This window comes from Salvelinus sp. IW2-2015, linkage group LG20 (assembly GCF_002910315.2).
Source record: "Salvelinus sp. IW2-2015 linkage group LG20, ASM291031v2, whole genome shotgun sequence".
Lineage (NCBI taxonomy): Eukaryota > Metazoa > Chordata > Actinopteri > Salmoniformes > Salmonidae > Salvelinus > Salvelinus sp. IW2-2015.
Window position 1 is genome coordinate 15,078,615 of NC_036860.1, and position 23,578 is coordinate 15,102,192.

At 43.1% G+C, this 23,578-nt stretch overlaps 1 protein-coding gene and 1 long non-coding RNA gene across 3 annotated transcripts; one reads left to right on the forward strand and one right to left on the reverse strand.

Moving 5' to 3' along the window:
• Nucleotides 1-7,512: 7,512 nt before the first annotated feature.
• On the reverse strand, nt 7,513-16,163 carry LOC111982028 (uncharacterized). The gene is made up of 4 exons (XR_002879647.2): nt 15,939-16,163; nt 12,204-12,272; nt 9,130-9,270; nt 7,513-7,657 (listed from the first exon to the last, which is right to left on the reverse strand). It is a non-coding gene; the product is annotated as an uncharacterized lncRNA (long non-coding RNA).
• Nucleotides 16,164-17,654: 1,491 nt separating this feature from the next.
• Nucleotides 17,655-23,522, forward strand: rcn3 (reticulocalbin 3, EF-hand calcium binding domain). 2 transcript variants are annotated; one of them, XM_024013539.2, is made up of 8 exons: nt 17,655-17,760; nt 18,266-18,488; nt 19,679-19,872; nt 20,426-20,598; nt 20,714-20,774; nt 21,184-21,275; nt 21,479-21,586; nt 22,479-23,143. In XM_024013539.2, the coding sequence occupies exons 2-8, from the start codon at nt 18,274-18,276 to the stop codon at nt 22,584-22,586; spliced, it is 951 nt and encodes a 316-aa protein (XP_023869307.1). In that variant the 5' UTR covers nt 17,655-17,760; nt 18,266-18,273; the 3' UTR covers nt 22,587-23,143. The 2 variants fall into 2 exon arrangements, with proteins under 2 accessions (XP_023869307.1, XP_023869306.1); XM_024013538.2 differs by lacking the exon at nt 22,479-23,143 and adding an exon at nt 23,291-23,522 and having other exon boundaries at nt 17,656-17,760.
• Nucleotides 23,523-23,578: the final 56 nt, after the last annotated feature.

The window sequence follows — 23,578 nt, forward strand, 5'->3', positions numbered from 1 at the left end:
GACGAAAACCAGATTCTATGGGATGGAATGGTGGGCTTTTGCATAGATGGGGCTTCATCTATTAGGGAACAGGGGCAGGCCTCTAGTTATGCACTCTAGTTATGAATATGTCTCCTTCTGCAATATGGACGCATTGTATAATACACAGCTGGTGGCAAAAGAGCTGAGCACAGAACTCGGAGATATACTGCAGCAGGCAACTTCGATTGTTAGGTACATTAAACCACGTCAACTGCGCGCACGCCTGTTTGAAAAACTATTTCGCAATGAGGCTTGGTGGTTATCGAGGGTGAGTGTTGGAAAGATTGTTCGCATTGAGAGAGTTACTGTTGTCTTTCACAATGGATGCAAAAAAACTGGTTGACTTTCTGGGTAATGAAAAGAAAATGTTTCCTTGCCTATGTAAAAGACATACAGTATTTGCAAGCATGCAGCGGAAATACAAAAACCAAGCGACCGATTCAGAGGAAATAATTCTTATTGGAGAGTCTTTCAAAAGCTAACCATGCCCCCTTCCCTCGGCTGTGCATGTTTCTAACAMAAAACAGCATTTTAAATGTCCCACACGAGTGATCACTGCTCACCTCCAACGCTTGGAAGAGCACTTTGGGACCTACTTCCCAATCCATTTGACTGTGATCCTGGCTCAGTTGACATGCGGGTAAGTGAAGTCGAACAACTGATTGAGCTGTCATGTGACCGAATGCATTCACGGGTCACTACGAAGGAGTTTTTGCTCCTGTCTCAAAGGGAATACCCTGCCGTCTCCCTCTGAGCAATAATGCCGCATACAAAAGAACTGGGAACTTGAAAATCTCCGACTTCCGACTTCAGTGTGTTCAAGACAACTTCGATCTCGGGAAAAAACGATCTACCACTGGGAAAAATCATTTGAACGGTCATTCCAACTCGGGAACTCGGGCCTCTTTCTAGAGCTCCGACTTTCCGACCTGAGGATCACTGGCGTCATGATTTGACCTCAAATTTTTCAGAGCTCCCAGTTGTCTTGATATCACCATCAGTGCTCTGGGCTCCTGAGAATTTTCATATATCAAAATGGGGTCATGGGCCAAAAGAGTTTGGGAACCCCTAAGCTACACACTTTTTTCACAGCACTTCAATAGAGCTAAGGCCAAAAGTGATTTTRGTTGCAGGTTAGGAGAACATTTTCGCTAACCCTAACCCTACTCCTTTTCCTAACCTTAATCTAATTCTCCAAACCTGCTATGTTAATTATSCTAATCTGATGCATAAATTCTCCTAATCTGCTAGGAAAATGTCACTTCTGGTCATAGCTGTATCTAAGTGGCGTGAAAAGAGTGTTTCTCAGCTCTTTATATTGCATTCAAAGATCATTCAACATTTTCAAACTATTTATTAATTGAATCTAGTTCAATCTTTGGTTATAAAATATCAAAAAGTAATTTAAAAAATCTACAAAAAGCACAGATTTGCATTATGTATCATACTATTTATTAGTAACCTGTACAGGCTGTACATATACTCATCAGTAAATACATGACTTGTATCTAACAACAATGGCATGGAATCATTGTGAGGTCAGATGAATATTTAACAAATTCTAAAGGTTACCACAAAAAGCAATATCTTGCGCCTCCCGAGTGGCACAGCGGTCTAACGCACAAAAAGACCCATCAACACCCAAACACACACGCACAACTTGTTGCAGAATCCTCAGCACGGCCCCCCCCAAACCCTGCCCAGCGTCAGCTTAAAATCAGACACTGGTACAAGGATTGGGAGAGACTGTACTGAGAGAGTGAGAGGGAGAGAGAAAGAAAAGAAGCACGAAAATAGAGAGGAAAGGCGAGAGAATGGTTGAACACAGACAATGTACAGAGAGAGAGAGGAGGAAAGGAGAGAGTGAAGGGGAGAGGAAAGTTGAAGGGACATATGAGAGAGAGAGAGAGACAGAGAGAGAGTCAGACAGAGAGAGAGATACACAGAGAGAGAGAGAGACAGAGAGAGAGACAGACAGAGAGAGAGACAGAGAGAGACAGAGAGAGAGAGGAAAGGAGAGAGTGAAGAGGACGAAGGAAAGTTGAAGGGACATATGAGAGAGAGAGAGAGACAGACAGAGAGAGAGAGAGAACAGAGAGAGAGAGAGAGAGAGAGAGAGAGAGCAGAGACGGACGAGAGAGACAGAGCAGAGAGGAGAGCACGACAGACACAGAGAGAGAGAGAGAGAGAGAGAGACGAGCGAGAGAGAGAAGAGAGAGAGAGAGAGAGAGAGAGAGAGGCAGACAGACAGACAGACAGACAGACAGACAGACAGACAGACAGACAGACAGCAGACAGACAGACAGACGACGAAGCAGACGACAGGGACAGACAGGACAGACAGACAGAACGACAGACAGACAGACAGCAGACAGACAGACAGACCAGACAGACAGACAGACAGACAGACAGACGAGCAGCAGAGACAAGCAGAGAGAGAGAGAGAGAGAGCAGAGAGAGAGACGAGGAGAGAGAGAGAGAAGAAGAGAGAGAGAGGAAAAAAGTGTACTGCATGACAGACATGTTTGAAGAATAATGAAAACTCTGCTGATAAGACCTGCTCCATCTGAATATAGAAACACATCTGACCACACTGCGGGTTATATGAGTTAATAAAAAGACATAAAACGTACATTAAAAAAAATACTGAACAGAACAATAAAATAATGCCACTGCATTGATACGGTAATACAGTATAATTAACAAAAACATTATGGAGGTTTCTCTACCTGCCAGCCCATCTCTTTTTCACTCACTTCTCTGTTGTTTTCTAAAGTCTCTGCATGGACAGTTTCCTGACTTGCTTGTTTGTAGGTCGTTCTTACAGCTTACGACCTTCAAAGCCATTCCCTTGCGTCATGTTGAACGTCATTAAGCAGTCCTCTCTTCTTTCTCTCCTTTATACTAGCCTGGCGTCATCTTCGGCCTGCCTGCCCAATGCCCTGTCTCGTGCCTTCTCCCTCTCACGTCTCCGCTCCCCTCATATTATCCCCCTGTCCTTTCCTCCCTATCTCCCCCAAATCACTGTTCCTCTGAGGACCAATGGGGAGCGCAGCCAGCAGGGTGAGGCACTTCCTCTGTGACAGGAAGCTGGGGGGGGGGGGGGGGGGTAATGAAGAGAGTGAGAGCGAGAGAGATATATGAGTGAGAGAAGAAGAAGGAGGGGTGAAAAGAGAGATGAGATGTCAAGTGTTGAAAATTCACCCTAGAGAACATCTTGTGGGATTGTGTTCATTACAATATATACAGGTATAAGGGTAGATGAATGTAGTGCTTCTTTGGTTATTTGACTGACTACGCTCTAAAACCTGGTGAACAGCAGGATGCTCTTTTAACACAAGGAAACTCTTCCTGTCCTCTGGAAATGTCACAAGAGAGTGAATACAAACACATACTGTGACCCTTGTGAAGCCCAAGAGTCATGTTCAAAGTTGAAAGTGGTTTGAAGTGAGGTCAAGTTTAGCTGGAGAGAGAGAGAGAGAGAGGTGTTTGGAGTGGGCAAGACCAGAAGAAGGGAGTAGAAGCGGGATGGGAAAAGATGAAGTGATAGAGGGAGGGCCATGTTCAAAGGACGAGAGGTAGACTAAGTGCTCTCTTTCAGAAGTTGAGTTGATGGGTTGGGTGGGTTTAGGAGGGTTAGAGACAAGTCGCATAGGGGATGGTGGGAGATAGTGGTGATGTGATTGTTTGGGCAGGGGTTAGAGTGTCTTGCGTGCAACATCCTCTCGGAATTCACAACTCTAACTGCTCCTAATTACACTCATTTAAACATTGCCACGGAAACCCACAAATAATTTTGTTGGCCATATGAGGACCTTATATGGGCAGGTGTTTAACTGAGTGTTTTGTGTTGATTGTGATTATCCAAGATTACAAGAACAGTACGTATACGTGTGAGTAGTGTCGTGTGGGTGTGCTGTGTGTGTGTGTGTGTGTTGTGGGTGTGGTGTGTGTGTGTGTGTGTGTGTGTGTGTGTGTGTGTGTGTGTGTGTGTGTGTGTGTGTGTGGTGTGGTGTGGTGTGGTGTGTTGGTGTGTTGTGTGTGTGTGTGTGTGTGTGTATTTGCAAGTTTGTATGAGTGCGTTTCATGTCCGCTGTGAGAATTGGTTTGTCAGTCAGTCAGGGCATTATTTACAGTGTGGTTGTGATGTGAGTTAGATACAAAACAGGATCCACAGTCACATAGGCAGGAAATGCTCCTGCTCAGTGACAGAGTGAGAAATAAACAAAAGCTAAAGGTCATATAATACACAAGCGCCCCAGACGATTCTGAGGGTGGTTCACTAACATAGATCATATGTTACTGAAGATTTGAATAAATAATCAAATTTAAATTAGCAAAGTCTTTTTGTGTTCAGAAAGAAAGCCACCTCAGGATTCCCCCTTCCAGCCACTATTTCCCTGTGTGTACAGTATTATGTGGTGTAAATTCACTTATTTAAATATAAAGCAATGCACTTCCCAACTCTTACATTAATCAAGCTAGCCCTTTATAGTGATACTTTAAATAACAGGCTTGTTTAGTTTCACATTTGAAATTTTATTCTTGTTCAAACAGTTTCACAAAAAGGGAATACACTAAAAATGATTAGCAGTTTAAAGACACACACATACACAAAATGCAACTACACACATACAAACACTCACTCATGTCTGCACGTACACACACCACACACACAACACACACGCACGCACACACAGTGCTAATGTACACCAGGAGAGACAAAAATATGGCATCACAGTAACACCCTTATTCACTAGTATTGGTTTTTTGATTGTCTTAAACTCTCCTAGGTCATTGTTACATTAATACCCTGCTCAGACTGTCATTGGTTAAATGAAATCCATGCGCTTGACTATGATTGTGATTTCATTTCAATGCTTGATTGTCTGTTTGATCGAACAAACATCAAAAGGAGTGAGGTGAGTGAATGAGGGAGGAATTGCTGGATCCAGCTCCAGTTCATCATTGATTGCATTGTGCGCTGAGATCAAGCTTAATTGTAATTAATAGTCCAGTACCAAGTACTTGATTGTCATGGCTGCTTCAGGCCCATAACTAGATTGGCATGGTGGTTCCAAGGCCATCCATTAATTGTTATTGGGTGGCAGGTCATTTGATACTTTTTTTGGTAGTTTTTGTCATTAATTAGAATGACTGATAGTAGATCGCTTTGGATTGTAACGGATTGGGATGTTTGGGCTATCTTAGTCTGTCACAGAGAATAGGGATCTCTTAGATACTGGCAAGTTTGTGGTGGTCTAGTGTCATGCCGTAACTGTGTTATTCTCACTGGAGTCTGGTCCAGTACTGACCTAAGTCCTGCTCACTACCCGACACACCAGGAGAGAGATAATGGCGCTGGGAGAGAGACAGCAGACAGAGAGAGAGCCACAAAGATAGAGAGACAAAGACAGACAGAGAGAGAACAGATGGAGAGAGAAGAAACAGAGACAGAAGGATGCGTTAGCAAAGTGGTACCTAAACTAAATATACTGAGATCTTCACAGACTACAATGCACACATGCTGTCCAGACTCACCTGTGTTGAGCTGGCAGAGTGAGAGGGAGGTAGGGGTGAGGAGAGGTAAGAGAGGGAGTCAAACTTGCAGAGGGGCGCAAGGAAGTGAGGGAGGGGGGAGGGAGGGGAGCATGCAGGGGTAAGAGGGAGTGACTGGGGGAGCAACGACTGGAGAGAGAGAGAGAGCAAAGAGAAGAGGAGAGAGGACATAACAGGACATGCAGGAAGAGAAAAGGAGAAGATGTTAACCAGTGATAAGATTGATGAGACAGAACAAAGATTCAGTGAAAGTTTTGGTTCAAAAGAAGGACCAATAGTCATGTTAACAATGGTTCATAGCACTATAAAAATAAAAATTTGTTGGACTTTACCTGCATTTGGAGAAAGACGGAGAGAGACGCCGTTGCCTTGAGAGAGAGTTGTCACTGCGACTGTAGCATCGACAGGGCTTAATCAAGAAACACAAAGAATATATGGTTTTAAAATAATATTGTGAGTACAGAATACAGAGGGGCGAAACAAGGCGCACAAAGTACAACCAAGTGGCACCAACACCAACACACACACAACAACTATCACAGCACACCACACAAACAACGCACGCACGCATCACACACACACAACACACGCACACACGCACAACAGCACAGTTGGCGACTTGTACAGGCCGTACACAAGGCCGTGTTGGAGGGAAAAGCGAGGAGGGAGTTTTCCTTGACATGAGAACTATTACGCGGCATGGTGCAGAGTGATAGACACCTGTGTTGAAGGAGGTGCTCGAGAAGGGGCATGTGGCCATACAGAGAACAGGAAGCTGTCCCGCCCCGCTGACACTCTTCTGGAATTGCGCAACTTCTCCTCCCTCCTCCATTTAGCTCGCCGATTGGAAAACCACACCTGCTCATCAATCAATCAACCAAACTGTAACCATTCAGGGTTGGTGGATAAAACAAATATGTGAAAACTGGTGCCCAGAGAACTGGTTTGAGAAACAGCTCAGGTACTACTTTGGTAGCTGCCATACTCTAATCTGGCCACTAGGGGGAGTAAAGGATAAGAATAAAAAAAGAGGTTTAAAAACAGACAGAGTGAACGGTTGGTTACTGAATGCAGCCTCTGGAAGGTCGATTTTAGCTGCCAATCTCTCTCTGGCAAGACATCTGGGTAATGTGTCCGTTCAAACTCTGTGAGGTGAAGAAACATGTGTCAAGAAGCCAGAATGGTTTAATTAACACATACAATGCCCATGGCATTAAACTTAGCTTTTCCTCATGTTTATTACTGAAATTTAATTGAATCTCCACAGCTCAACTGAACGCTGGGGCTGGGGTTAGACCTTTCTCCAGCGCGTCAATCTGCTCTGCGGGTGAAACGGGTGCGATTCCTCTGGAGCTTCTCTTCAGCTGGAGGTGATGCTGGGCGTCCTCTACTCATCCCTCTCTCTTGCACTCCTTCTCCTCCCACCATCCGCACGCCCACGTCATCCACCACACAGCCATCTAATGGAAAGGGGGAGAGAGATTGTTCTGAACAGAAGGATAATTTAAGCTCTTTTCTTGGTGAAATGTGTGTGTGTGTTTGTGTGTCCACTGTTACTGTCTGCCTGAGTGTAACAAGCGTTTATGCATTCTTCGTATCTCCACATGTACGTATGCATTTCACTGTTTTGTGTTTGTGGTCACTGTAGGTGTGTGTATCACTTCTCTGTGTGGTGTGCGTGCGCTTGGTGTTGTTTGTTAGCTGTTGGCACACTGTTTCTGCTCAGTCATGTGGAAGATCTCCAGCTCACCCTAAGCTGACTCCACGAGTCACACACACACACACACACACACACACACACACACACACACACACACACACACACACACACCACACACACACACACACAACACACACACACACACAACACACCACACACACACACACACACACAAACACACACACAAGCCACTCGTTCCTATCTTACCGTGCTGTGTTGGTAGCGTGTGATGGTACCAGTTGTTTGGCCCAGTCCAGCTGGAGGTGTTCTGTAGATTCAGCATGCTGAGTTTCTCACACATAACACTTCCCCTTCACCTCTGACCTCTTACTTCTCTCCTCCAATAAGAACACAGATCTGGAAGACAGAGGGAGGAGAAGATAAAGAGAGGGTGAGGAAGAGGAGAGAAAGGAAATAAGTGATAGGTTACATACATTTGGAGAGAAAGAGAGACAGACAGCCAGACAGACATACACACGCTTGTGCATTAGCCTCCCATGGCGACACACGGGGAGTTCATTACAAACACACTCAGTAATTAGGAGCTACATTCCCTCCACTCTGACACTGACTATACACACACGCATGAGAGGAGAGAGTAACACTGTCAGCTACCATTAACCACACAGGCAGAACACAACCCCATATACTAACTACACTAATGATACACAGTCACAATGTAACATTACACACATTATTATACACACTCTGACTATGATGCACACATAGACAGAAGGGGAGCGGAAATATGTATGCACAACACTAAAGCTATACTGGTGATACAGGGGAGCAGAATTACACACAACACTGGCTACACCTGTAATACACAGAGAAGGGGGGAATACACTCACAACACCACATTACTCTAACCTTAAACCTAACTTCACCTTAATATGGTACACTGAAAGGAGGGACAAAAGTACATACTGACTACGTATGATAGTGATACCGGTATACAGAGAATTGGAGCAGGAATACTCACAATACTGTACATTAATACTGTAACTATACTCTAATGACACATGATGATAGAGAAATAGAACAGCTAAACACTCAATGGACTTTGGAAAAATACACAACAATAGGCCCTAATACAGTAATGATGGAAGAGACTAGCAACTCACAACACTGGACACACATTATCTTGTTTGTGTGGCAAAATATGCTCGAACACTATACACTTCACTCTACATTTTACAGTTGATTCATTGATCCGTTAATCAATGATTACGATTGAGACTGGAATACATGGGGACGAGACAATTAGTATAAATAAATCCTGCCTTGTCCTTTTATTGTAAAGTTGTGAGCGTGCTGTGCATTGACGGACTCCCAGCTATGACTACAACCAGGTATCATAACCAGCATACCGGTTATAAGCATAAGACACCGGACAGGCAGATTTCATAAATCGTTATTAGCAGACCTTTAGCTTGAATACATACAAAGTAAAGTGGGTAAAAGTTATACATTAACAGAAGAAGTGGAGAAACCCTGAAGCATCAGCGAGTGAGAGCTAGTTCTCTGACCATATATTCATGAATCTTGCTAGTGGGGTGTATCTCTCTCTACCTGTTTGCCTCACAGTGCCTTTCCGTATCTCTACCTCGAGTCAAAGATCAAGTTGTCTTGGTTCTGTGCGGTTCCGTGTGGTTCCACCCTCTCTAGTCCAGTTGGTACTTTTGCTATACTTCTCACTGTCTGCCATAAATAGTTCCTATTTGTTTCGTTCAAATTTGTCTTGTTCTCTTATTTGGTCTCTGTCTGTGTGTCTCTCTCTCTCCCCCAACATTGATGTTGGTTGACAAGTTTAGTGAAAGGACACTCACCTCCTCAAGAGCGAGAATGCCAATGGTTTTCCAAACTTGATGTTTCTCTAGTCTTTCCACTGCTTCCAAGGTTTTGCTCTTCCTCCTCTTCCTCTCTTTCGTTATACCCTCATCCCTCTCCTCTGACCTCTCTTTTGTTGACTGTGTGTGCAAAGAGAAAGAGAGAGCAGGGAGGCGAGCCAGAGTAGAGATGGAGAGAGTTAGACAGAGCGAAAGAGAGGAGGCGAGGGAGGGGGGAGTGGGCCAGGGAGAGAGAAACAAGTCTGCAGGCACTCTGGTCCTCGGAGCGATGGATAGAGAGGGAGAGGGAGAGAAAGGGAGAGAGAAGGAGGGGGAGGGAGGAAGAGAAGGATGACACACAGACTCAGTGTCAGTGTCAGGTCTGGACTTAATGCCAGGAAAGGGGGTGATGGAGAGAGAGAGAGCGATGAGGAGAGAGAGAGAGAGAGAGAAGAGAGACAGAGAGAGAGAGATGAGGGGAAGATGGACGGGAGGCTGTAAGGTAATGGAGAGTTATGAAAGAAGAACGCAAAGGGAGGGTGAAGATTGAAAGGAGGGATGACCGATCACCTATATCAATTTCAAACAAGCCTAGTAACACTTGATTTGAAGGATGGCTCGCTAAACATTATTCAAAAAGTGTACCCATTGATGTAAAAGCCATATTACTCATGATCTATAAGGTTACATGTCCTTGTACTGAATATTTTTTGGCACGTACCTGGTATTTACTTTGTTAATAAATAGATATATAATAACAAATGAATATATTAAAACGGTCTATTGAATAGCAACCTATTTAATACAGGTGTTATAAGACAGTCATAAAAAGGTAAAGCTTTAAAACTTGAAAGTGTTTTGGCCTTATAGTGTTCCAAAGGGTTTGGACTGTAGAGAGAAACTCTGACCTTTCGGATACAGAGGACAGGGAGAGAGAGAGACCACTGGCCCAGTTCTGGCTCTTTCGAGAGAAACTGCATACATTTCCATGGGCAGATATGAAACAAAGGGTCGCATTCTAGGAACACACAGTTATAAGCCATAGTACAAACACTTTTGAGGTATACACTTTCATACACAGCACTTGTTTTTTTACAACACACACACCACACACACACACACACACACAACACACACACACACCACACACACACACACACACACCCACACACCACACACACACACACACACACCACAACACCACACACACACAACTTGGTCAGTCGCTATCCTTACAGACTACGACGTTGAGGCCCCTCCCCAAATACACACACCCTACACAGTACACGCTGCCAATACGCGTGCTACGGCATGTTTGGCTTGGTTTCTCTCTGATGCACTTTGTCACTCGTGACACCACATTTGCATATTTCATTGGATTAGCCCAGAGAACTAGAGAGTCCTTGACACTACAAAAATGAGAAGAGAGAATGCATCTGCAGTTTGAGCAAACTAATGTTGAATCCTGTGGGGTAATATATCTGTAATACAATAAATATAGTGGCTATGTATTGAGGAGAACTCTATTACTCAAATCCAGTTATCTATCTTTAGTCTTTTAGTGTCTGCTGATATTTTGGGCTCCCGAGTGGCGCAGCGGTCTAAGGCACTGCATCTCAGTGCTAGAGGCGTCACTACAGACCCTGGTTCGATTCCAGGCTGTATCACAACCGTCCGTGATTGGGAGTCCCATAGGGCGGCATACAATTGGTCTAGCGTCGTCCGGGTTAGGGTTTGGCCGTCATTTGTAAATAAGAATTTGTTCTGAACTGACTTGCCTAGTTAAATAAAGGTTAAATGAATACAATTAGAGAGCTCACTATGTTTTACAGTCATAATACAGCATCTTTTGCCTGATATTCTAAAAACTACACTTACAAACAGATAATTTTTGGGATGTAGACTGGATTGGATGATTTTTGTAACACACAAGGTTAATGTCAATTATATTTTAATTCAGGAAGTGCCTAAATTTACTTTCAARGAGGATGAGTTTTCACGTCTTGAATTAAAATGTTCTAATTACCTGAATTGATATAATTGAAATACAACTGACTCAAACCTTAACAGAAGTGCACAACTACTTCAAGAACAACTACTTCTAGAACACAGAGAGAGAATGGACCGAGGAAGTTCATGTTAATATTATAAAGACRAGAAGTAAAACAAGAGGACTTAAGTATGACTATAAGATTAGAAGAAGAAGAAAAAAGGGGACAGGGAGGGCATGAGGAAGAGAGAGCGAGAGACAGGGAGAGAGAATGGAAGGAGGGGGGAGGTGGAGGAGAAGGAGGGTGCCAACATGTTTTATTTCCGGTTGACAAAACTCTGCGCTCTCTCGCTCCCTCCCTTCTTTCCTTCCCTCCCTCCCGTCTAAACTTCCTCTCTCTCTGTCATTCTCTCTCTGTCGCTGGRTACAGAGAATAATCTGAGGTAAGAGATAGATGACATAAAAAAGAAGGGATTTTGTTTTCCAGAAACAATGAAGCAAGAATATAAGATATCTCTGTAAATGTGTTTGAGATGTTTCTATGCATCCTGTCTTTGTAAGAGTGAGTTTATGGGCATACATGTACACTGTATCTTGTGTGTATGCCTGTATGCACAAGTGTGTGCAGGGCAGGCTCCAGGCATAAGCTGCATAAGCGGTCACTTAGGGCCCCAAGCCACTAGGGGGCCCCCAACCACCCTAAAWAWATATATATATATACACACACACTACCGTTAAAAGTTTGGGGTCACTTAGAAATGCCCTTGTTTTTGAAAGAAACATACTTTTTTTGTCCATTAAAATAACATCAAATTGATAAGAAATACAGTGTAGACATTGTTAATGTTGTAAATGATTACTGTAGCTGGAAATGGCAGAATTGTTATGGAATATCTACATAGGCGTACAGAGGCCCATTATCAGCAACCATCACTCCTGTGTTCCAATGGCACGTRGTGTTAGCTAATTCAAGTTTATAATTTTAAAAGGCGAATTGATCATTAGAAAACCCTTTTGCAATTATGTTAGCACAACTGAAAACTGTTGTTATGATTAAAAAAGCAATAAAACTGGCAGTACTCACAACCGGCCTCACAACTGCAAACYACGTGTAACCACGCCAGCCCAGGACCTCCACATCCGGCTTCTTCACCTGCGGGATCAATTGACTGATTTCCTTATATGAACTGTAACTCAGTAAAATCTTAGAAATTGTTGCATGTTATGTTTATATTTTTGTTCAGTATATACACTACATGACCCAGAGTATGTGGACACCTGCTCGTTGAACATCTAATTTCAAAATCATGGGCATTAATATGGAGTTGGTCCCTCCTTTGCTGCTATAACAGCCTCCATTCTTCTGGGAAGGCTTTCCACTAGATGTTGGAACATTGCTGCAAGGACTTGATTCCATTCGGCCACAAGAGCATTAGTGAGGTTGGGCACTGATGTTGGGCGATTAGGCCTGCCTCACAGTCGTTCCAATTCTTCCAAAAGGTGTTTGATGGGGTTGAAGTCAGGGCTCTGCAGGCCAGTCAAGTTCTTCCACATCYATCTCGACAAACCATTTCTGTATATACCTCGCTTTGTGRACGGGGAATTGCCATGCTGAAAGAGGAAAGGGCCTTCCTCAAACTATTGCAACAAAGCTGGAAGCACAGAATCTGTCTACCACTTCGCAGCTGAGTTGTTATTGCGCCTAGACGTTTCCACAATAACAGCACTTACAGTTAACTGGGACAGCTCTAGCAGGGCAGAAATTTGACGAACTGACTTGTTGGTAAGGTGCCATCCTAAGAGGGTGTCTTGTTGAAAGTCACTGAGCTCTTCTGTAAGGCCATTCTACAGCCAAMGTTTGTCTATGGAGATTGCATGGCMGTGTGCTCGATTTTATACACCTGTCAGCAACAGGTGTGGCTGAAATAGCCAAATCCACTAATTTGAATGGGTGTCCARATACTTTTGTCTTGCCAGCTATCTAAACTTGGAGTAATCATGGCCGAATACCGACTGGTCACGCAGGGCACTTGCCCAGGGGCCCTGACCTCCAGGGGGCCGCCGTTGATTTTGTTAATCACTTTTGCCCGTGAGGTGGGGGGGCCCAAAAGGCTAGAGCCGGCCCTGAGTGTGTGTACTGTATATGTGTATGCTTATGTGTGTTGCTTGAATATGCGTGCAGCTTTAGGGCACATTTTTTCAGTCTCTTGTTAGTTCATCCCTGTCACCCTCTCTCTCTCGCTCTCTCTCCCCCTCTCTCTTTTTCACTGCTGGGGGGAGGGGGATGGAGGTCACCATAGCAACCATGCCGGGACAAATTAATATCAAGTCCTTAAAACAAAACACACGAGCTTACGTGTGCGTGCGGTTGTGTGTCTGTGTGCGTGTGTCCTTTTCCCTTTCGTGACTCTATTAACTCTGTGAATTTCCATAAAAGGGGAGGGGCTACATTAATTATGAAATATTCATTTCTATATCCATCTCTCTCACTTTATGTCAAATATCCCCCACTCAATTCACTGTTCCCCTCCTCTTCCTTGCTTTTGTCTTTCCTTCTTTCCWSTCTCTCTCTTCCTCCTCTCTCCATCTCTTTGCTGTTGTGTGCCCCCAGGCTATAGTGTGGCACGTCCTCCCTCCATCCCTCCCTCTRCCCTCCTCTCTCACTGCCCCTGTCACCTTCAATTGCTCCATGGAACTAGACACACTGCCTTAGGCGAGGGAAGAGAGGAGCGAGAGAGGAGAGCAAAAGAGAAAGAGAGGGAGAGAGAGACYGAACYGGAAAGACAGAAGAGAGAATGAAACCGAGCGGAGGGAAAAAGAGGCAGACAGGGTATGTGTGAGATAGGGAGATAGCAAGAGAAAGTAGAAAGAAACAGAGAAAACGAGTTTGAATTAGAGGGAAAGAGAGAGAAAGAGACGACGAAKGAGGGAGAGAGAGAGAGAGGACATAATAAAAATGTGTGGTTAGAGGAGGGGATGAGAAAGTCTCAACTGTGTCATTCAGCAACATCCTGTGTAAGACTATCCAATAACAGCAACACCTGCTGTCAACCATTGTCCTGACTGAGGAGTCCAACACTGAGAACTAATGGATTCCTGTTAACTAAGATAGCAAATTGGTTCCATTCCCAGAATGTTGTGAGAAGGTCTTTCTATTTCTATGAGAAAAACTCAAGAAAGGACAAATGAAGTAAATTACACAATTGCGTAAATAATCAAATGAAGTAGGCCTAAATAACACAATTAAGTAGGATCAATTTGGAATAAGTGCGACACTTTTTGCATTTCCYTCTGCTATAACCTCTTTCGACATCTATCCAAAATATTAGCCCAACACGATACATTTCTGAAATCCTCAAGAAGTTTCCTAATCAGCAAAAAAACTATGTTGATATCATATTGACAGGAGYGATGACACACCCATTTGTGTACAGTGAGTCAAAAGCATATTTTCAGTTCGCATTTGGTAGACTGGGACAGCAGGCTAAAATAACTGGGACGCCATTATTATAGTCCCAATTGTACCCCAATGACAATTCAATTCAATTGTGTGTGATTAGGAAACATTGGAGTATTTCAGAAATGTATCATGTATTGGGCTAATATGTTAGATAGATCTCTGAAGAGGTTACCGTTCGGGGTTACAGAGGTTACAGTAAATGCAAAAAGAGTCCCACTTTTACAGAATTCACTCAAATAACAGTACTAATCAAATCAAATCAAAATCAAATTTTATTAGTCACATGCGCCGAATACAACAGGTGTAGACATTACAGTGAAATGCTTACTCACGAGCCCCTAACCAACAATGCAGTTAAAACATTTTTTTTTATAAGAATGAGAAATAAAAGTAACAAGTGATTAAAGAGCAGCAGTAAAATAACAATAGCGAGACTATATACGGCGGTACCGGTACAGAGTCAATGAACGGGGGCACCGGTTAGTTGAGGTAATATGTACATGTAGGTAGAGTTATTAAAGTGACTAGACGTAGACGAAAACAACAGAGTAGCAGCGGTGTAAAAGGGGGGGGCAATGCAAATAGTCTGGGTGGCCATTTGATTAGATGTTCAGGAGTCTTATGGCTTGTGGGTAGAAGCTGTTTAGAAGCCTCTTGGGCCTAGACTTGGTGCTCCAGTACCGCTTGTTGTGCGGTAGCAGAGAGAACAGTCTATGACTAGGGTGGCTGGAGTCWTTGACAATTTTTAGGGCCTTCCTCTGACACCGCCTGGTATAGAGGTCCTGGCAGTGTCAGAAGAATAGTTTAATCTTCCGCGTAAGTCGCCGATTTTATTTTCCAAAGATTGCATGTTTGCTAGCAGAATGAAAGGAAGTGGGGATTTATTTGATTGTCTACAAATTCTAAGGCCACTTTTTCTCCGCCGTCTCTTCATGCAAATGACGGGATCTGGGCCTGTTCCTGGGAGAGCAGGATATCATTCATGTCGGGCTTTTCGGACTCATTAAAGGAAAAAAAGGATTCTGTCAGTCCGTGGTGAGTAATCGCAGTTCTGATGCCCAGAAGTTATTTTKGGTCATAAGAGACAGTATTAGCAACATTATGTACAAAATAAGTTACAAATAATGCAAAGAAACAAACAAAAAAAAACGGTTGGTTAGGAATAATTAAAACGTAATCAGCACGTAATTGTTCTCCGGTGCCATCTTAACAGTACTAATAAAAGTACTACAAGAAAACATTTACAGGGCACAGTACTACAAGTACCAGAGCCCTGCCTAACCTACAGGGTGGGTGTGTCCCTAATGTAAACTGGGGCTACGGTCTAAACACTTAAAAGACACACCCTCGTCCACTTACCCTCGCCTTATGCCCTTGAGGGAATCCCCGTCGCCATCTTGGAGGGCGGTCCAAATGATTAGCCAAGCAAGGGAAGTTTACAACGTAAGCCCCTCAGCCCTAGTTTTTAGAAACTCCCCATAATTCAATTTGCGACGATTGCACATCCGCTAAGAAAAGTCAGTGAAAACTTWAAAACAACATCAATGGAGAAGTCAACATACAAGTGTAAGTAAAACGAATGCAAATAAGTGTGACATTTTGCTACTACGTAAAGGTAAATATGTTTTTGTTTGGTTATCTTTGGAAATTGTAGAAATAAAACATTTTCCTTCTTCAGAAGTTCCAGCTAGGCAMGCTAATGTTAGTTAGCTAATTCATTTGCTAGCTATCATACAATAGGTGTATATTAATAATTATATATTTAAAATAGACATGCACTCATAATTGACTGTAGCCATATAAAACACCCACAAACTACCAGTGGCTGAAAACACAATCATCTCGGGATGAACAAGTGACGAATTTCCGGCCAAGGGTAGTCCATTTAAAAAGCATTCCTTCCTCCCTCGCCCCTTGTTCTGCAAGTGTATACTCGTCAGACGTGATGAAACGTCATCAGAAGTGTCCACTTAATTTGATGGCTGAGGGGATAAGGTGTCGTTTAGTGTTTGGACAGTAGCCTGGATCTCTTTCATCCATTGGAAAAGCCTATAAAACTGTCCCACTGTATTTTGATGCACCAGTACGCACATTTACATCACAATTTGGCACAGTGCATTATTCCATAGCCTTAAAATCAAAATAGAAAAAAAGCTATTCACCTTTAATAACAAAATGAAGTAGGKCTGAATAACACAATTAAGTAAATAACAACAATTCCAATGACAATATGGAGAAATTGGCTACATAAAATGAATGAATCAATTAATGAATAGCCAATTCTAATCACATCAAACTCCGTTCATATGACCAAACATTGAAAATAAATAATGCAAAACCTAAACAAAATACTTCCTTCTCATACAATAAATTAGGAACGAAATAATGATTTTATCGAGGCATTAAAAGTAAAACTGATGTAACTGCCCTAAAAATTATACTGAGTGGCAATAGGCTAAGGTGGCTCTGGCGGGAGGTATGTGGTAGGAAGGAAGTCGGGAAACGAAAAAAGGGGGATTTTTAAGAAAAAAAGTTCTGCTGTGGTTTCTAGATTGTTCTGTTCAAAATGTATCCCACTCTGCCCCCAAGCGTTAGGTTTCCAGAACAACATAAGCATACGTTATTTATTTATGTGAAATTAATTTCCCCCCATGCTGAATAAGTTCCTTTATAATAAATATCACGTTAGTCTGTCGTTCCCGATAGTAGTATGTATATCATTTTCGGACTTTACAGTGGTAAAGGCTACAATGGTGTGGTTTTCCATCCTCTCTGATTTCATATGAGTGGGCTAGATGCATGTCAATTGCATTGGGTTTTACCAAACAATGCTGCCTGCCATTCCTTGCCGTATGTATATAAACCTCAGGTGTCCCTTTACATTGCTGATGAAAACTTTCGTAAAAATCTCTTCATGCGCGCTCCGGTATGGAGGTTTGCGCGTTCGCGTGTCAACGTGGCGCTTCAAAGCCAATCGAAATCGAAATCAGTCTCGGGCTCCGTTAATCCCATTTTCTCGTTTCTATTGGTTACTTTTCTTGTCAGCGTGTCTGTGAATGGTCGACTGAGAAAGCGTGGCACCGCCTCCTTTATTGTAGAATTTAAAGAGGCAGGGAAAGTGCCAACGCGTATCTTTACAAGCCCAGAAAAAACCGTGATTGAGACGTGTTGCTAAAAATTGGTACGTTTTATTATTATTATTATTATTAATAATGCATGAACGTATATGCTCCAGTAAACGAATTTAGTGATTTCGGTTGTTTAAAATAAAAAAACTTCTGTACAGTTTATGCCAAGTTAAAATGTTCTTGAAGTAGCCTAAACTCATTGCCTTAAAATATGTAGGCTACCTAACTGCATCTCTTTTTGCATTATTGATGTAATTTATTGTTGTATTCATTATTCAGAAGTGTTAAGACTTAAGACAACAGACATTGACTGAGTTATCCTAAATCATGTCAGGACTCAAGACAGTAGGGCACTATAAATAGGGCACAAAAGTTGAACACTTTTTTTATGACCATATGTATCACTGTTTACATTAAATAAACAGTTATTGTCTAACCCAATAATGTATTATTTTGCYTGAGGCCCATGTGTCTGGCAAGTATCATCACTGTCTATTTGTAGGATAAGTTCTGTTCAGTCTACTGTAGTGTCTCTCTTTCTCCTTTTTTCTTTCTCAGGACAGAAGATGCTGCTGCAGTCACTACCGTCCCTCATTCTCATCCTCGGGGTGGTGGTAGCTGTGCCCGCTAAAGAGAAGCGTGTCCATCGCCATAGTGACCTGAGTGACCACGCCCATGACGACACCACTGGTTTCCATTATGACCACGAAGCCTTCCTGGGCAAAGAGGAAGCCAAGACCTTCGACCAGCTGACCCCCGAGGAAAGCAAAGACAAACTTGGGTACATCATGTTACAGAACTCCCAGGCAGGCAGTGTCGCAAATGGCCAACATGCACTAGTTTTGACCAGGGCCCATATTTCCTATGTTATGCATTACTATATAAACAGGGTCCATATTCCCTATGTACAGCAGTACCTTTGACCAGGGCCAATAGGGCTCTGGTCAAAAAGAGGGAACTATGTATGAATCCGGGCTGCATTACATCCGGCCGTGATTGAGTCCCATAGGGCAGTGCACAATTGGCCCAGCGCTGTCCAGGTTTGGCCGGGCTAGGCCGTCATTGTAAATAAGAATTTGTTCTTAACTGGCTTGCCTAGTTAAATTTTAAAAAGTATAAATATGCAATATTCTCATTTGGGTATTATTTTAATGAGCTCTGCCCCAAACAAGACCAAATTTGGTTGTAAAATGTTACGTTCCCCAGCAAGAATCAAACATTTTGACCAAACAAAAGGGGATCTAACAAAGACTCACTGACAACAACCAAAACTAAACAGGTGGGGTTTTGGGAGGGGTTCTGAAAGACACTCATTGGGGTGTCCACTGAAAATTGRATAGCAATAAAAACTGGGACCTAAAAGACACCCACCATGAGCACCCACTAAACCCACACCAAACTTAAAGACAGTAGGCAAACCAAAAAGTTGAGCAAAACGAAAACAGGGAAGATCAGACAAAGGAATGTTTTCTATATAATCGAATAGGGAGCTCCAACTAAAAGTGTTGACCCTACACATCTCTCAAGACAACTGGAGCACTGGGCCAGCTGCTCTTAAATATCACTTGGGCCAGTACAGGTGAAACACCTTCTGACTAACAAGGTGACACCAATCGGTCCAAACTCAAAACATAAATGGAAAAAAGAAAACCTGTAACAAATGTGTATACAGTATGCCTTCATTTATCAGAAATATACTCTTAGCATTCATTTGACACCCAATTTGATATGCTCATATGAACTTCACGTTGGTGCTCATGGGTCCTTTTACATGGAAATGACCTTATACAGAAACCCAGCATAAAACCCCAAGGAGCAAGCAATGCAGATGTAGAAGCACAGTGGCTAGGAAAAACTCCCTGGAAAGACAGGAACCTAGAAAGAAACCTAGAAAGGAACCAGGCTCTGAATGGTGGCCAGTTCGCTTCTGTAGGTAGTAGGCTTAGTTGGCTTGTTCTGTCCCTTTGGCAGGAAGATTGTAGATCGCATCGACACAGACAAGGATGGTTTCGTGAGCCATGGGGAACTGCACCAGTGGATCAAACACAGGCAGAGGAGGTACATCGAGGAGAATGTGCTGAAGCACTGGAAGGAGTACGACCAGAACAAGGATGGGAAGATCGGCTGGGAGGAATACAAGAACACCACCTACGGCTACTACCTGGGTACGACAAGGGAGGGTCTGTGTGTGTGGGAGCGTGGGTAGCCTAAATTTGAGGTGAATGACCGAGGGGGTGGGACTTCAAAAGGGCAGTCCAAATTTACCAGAGGTGTATAGTCTGCATATAATTAGTAGGCTTTATGGGTGTTAAATATTGTTGGAATTATGGGCAGGTTTTGGCACAACCAATATACTATTTATGTAGGGTCTAATTTGATATAATTACTATGTGATATAAGGAGAGATTGATCATGAGCTACAAACACAATCCAAGAATGAGATGGGAATGAGAGGGGAGAGCTGAACATGACAGTACAGTAGTGGCCATACAGCTATSCGACAGTGGTGTCATCTTAGGCTCGTATTGTTAATACAAAGGCAGGGGAAGGGGTTAGTYATCAGTTTAGCCTATTAGATCATAAGTAACATTACATGGACAGGGGAGACTTGATCCTAGATCAGCACTCCTACACTGAGACGCTTGATACATACGACCCCTGATCTTTGCTTTACAAAGCCATGTCTTGACTCTGAGAATGTCCTCCGCTCCGTTGCAGATGAGGAGTTTGACGACGTGGATGACAAGGCTAGCTACAAGGCCATGCTGACTAGAGATGAGAGGCGCTTTAGGACAGCTGACCGCGACGGGGACGGCATCGCCACCAAGGACGAGTTCACTGCCTTCCTTCACCCCGAGGAGTACGACCACATGAAGGCCGTTGTTATACAGGTCAGTCAGAGGACTGGGATCAGTCACTAGATCAATCAAATTCTGAGGAACATCCAGGTGGTGTACTTTTTTTCTCTAGCCCACTTCTAAACTATTTTTTTCTGTTTCGCTTCAGGAAACCGTAGAAGACATTGACAAGAACGGTGATGGAAAGATCACCCTTGACGAATACATTGGTTAGWCTCTCCTTCCACTTACTACCCTTTCCAAACAGAGAACATACAATATGTCATCAACCAAATGTAATTGGTTTTTATACATTTAATATGAGAACAAAAAATMAAATATTTCATTTATTTTATTACCATCGATGAGGGATATTCTTGGGTCAACAATCAACTGTATGTTAAATGAAAAGTCCTGGTATGTGTACACAAACAGAAGATAACCCAGAGATGCACAGTAGGCAGGATTTTAAAAGTGATTTTCTCCCCAGCGTATTGACCAGTGGGTTTCAAACCGCTCCTCGGGGATCCCCAGACGTTTCACAATTTTGTTGTAGRCCTGAACTAGCTCATAACCCCTGGAATATACTTTAGAAATACAACACCTACTGTACAAGCTGTAACCTGTTCTCCATCACAGGGGACATGTTCACACCTGAGAATGGAGAGAGTGAACCAGACTGGGTGCTGACGGAGAAAAAACACTTCACAGAGTTCAGAGACACCAACAAGGTACACTAGTCTGCTGCTACTGGATCACCTTAACATTGACACCATCCTCTCCTTATACATCACTATTTAAGTCAGTACACTTACAGTACCCTACCCCTCAGACCAGCCATGTCAATACTTACACAGACACCCCTCTCTCTGTCAACACTCTAACCCCTCTCTCTGTCAACAAGTTAACAGGTTTGTGTCTGTTGTGTTGTCAGGATGGTTTCCTGGATAACCATGAGGTAGCTCAGTGGATCCTGCCAGGAGAGATTGACCATACTGACAATGAGGCTAAGCACCTCATCCACGAGACAGACACAGACAAGGTACGCATCTCTTCAGTCCTACTGCCTGAACTCACCCTTGTGAGATCCACTTCCACACACAATATTATCCCCCCCGAAGCACCCATCCCTGTACCCCTCTACAACTCACACCACCTGTGTCCCCCTTTTTACCCTCACCCCACATCTAACCACCGCCATAGCTACAACTATCGTGCAGTGCACACCCCCACCCGTTCACGCCCCTTCCAACTCACCCCCTAGCATCTCCCCTTCGTCTCTGACCTCACACCTTCCCCCAACCTCACACCGACTTCCTATACAAAAACCAAATAACATCCTGTTACAACTGACCACTGCATTTGGTGACATGTGCAACGCATAGGCCTATCCTACATTACATGGAGTAAACATTAAATGACATCTGTGGTAATAATACAAGAACAGTCCCCTAGCAGTTTAAATTAGGAACTTTGAAAAATAGTAGCATTTATGCTAAAACAAAACAGATGTTACATCCCAAATGGCAACCTATTCCCTGTATAGTGCAGTACTTCAGCCCTATTGGCCCTGGTCAAAAGTAGTGCACTATAGGGAATAGGGTGCCATTTGCGACACTACAGAGACATGAGCCTGGGAGCAGATTCAGGGCTCTCTCTCACAACTCACATCACACACTGTCAGCCTGAACACAGCTAATAATCAACATAATGGAATTAATTGGAGGTAATGACCTGTTAATTATAATTAATCTCTTTCTCTCCATCTGTCCTTCATTCACACTTTTCTCCCTTTCTCACTGTTATCTATCCATTTTTCTCCCTCATTTTCTTTCCACTCTCCCTCTTTTTCATCCTTCTCTCTCAATCATGACCGCAATGAATGGTGGTGGGCGGGACCTGAAATTTGCCTCCTCCGCGATTGGARGAAACAGGATGACAAAATAACCAAGAAGGAGATTCTGGCTAATTGGAACATGTTTGTGGGGAGCCAGGCAACCAATTACGGAGAGGATCTCACCAGGAGACATGACGAGCTTTGATGAAGTCATGCGAAGGCATAGGGAGGGGTTAAGGGCTCCATGCAAACAGAGCTCCGTTTGCATCGCTCTCTGCGCAGTTCTATGTACTTTTTGTGAGGCCGAATATTTGGAACGGACCGTATACACACTGTTTGCGTAGAGCCCTTTAGGGAGAGGGATTTACAAAATATTTGGGGTTTGTATTGTGAAAGGGCATCCACTTATAATGGAGAATACTGTTACTATTATGGAGTTGGGTAGGGGGAAGTTCTGGAAAAGGTCACAGGTCATATTTATACTGTTGAACACACATTGCCATGGGAGGTAACGGGAGCATGGAGATGTTTACACACGCAGATACATAACCACAACCTCACACAGACACACACCGAACACACAATCACGCTCAAGTGTGAACAAAGACACTCCACAAGTCAATAAGCTTATTTTTTTTACAGCACCATATATAGAATATACACTTGGTTTACACAGGGTGGGAGGAAGCAAAATTGAATGACACTTGTGGTGAAACATTTCTCTGAATTTTAAATAAAGCCATGTTGGTTTTTCTACAAAAAGTTGTATTTTTATTTATTTATTAACTACTGTCCTAAGCAACTTAATTACTCAAATGTAATTTGTTTCCTGGCACTTGAATGGAGTTTACCCAGATTCCTATTTATCTCTATCTTCTACTTCCCTTATCCTTCATTCTCCTCTCTTAGGATGGGCGTCTCTCTCTCTCGGAGGTCATGGACAAGGTCGACTTCCTTAAGTCAAGCACGCTGACTGACTACGGAGGTATGTTGGCGGATGAGGGTCACCAAGAACTCTGACCCCAACACAGCCAATAAGACGGTCAATTTAACTTTATATAAAATATGGTACAGACATGAATTGGTGTGTAGGCTGTTTGATGCGTGTATGCCAGAGAAATAAAAAGGACATTCCTCAGGGCTCTACAGTACGGCCATTTTACTTGCATATGCACAGGATTGTTTTTATTTAGGAGC

Bases quoted from the DNA above. Each gene is read 5' to 3' on its own strand.
- rcn3 (XM_024013538.2), top strand. From the start codon at position 18,274: ATGCTGCTGCAGTCACTACCGTCCCTCATTCTCATCCTCGGGGTGGTG. The intron at 18,489-19,678 runs GTACATCATGTT...TCCCTTTGGCAG, and splicing joins GAAAGCAAAGACAAACTTGG to GAAGATTGTAGATCGCATCG. The intron at 21,276-21,478 runs GTACACTAGTCT...TTGTGTTGTCAG, and splicing joins AGTTCAGAGACACCAACAAG to GATGGTTTCCTGGATAACCA.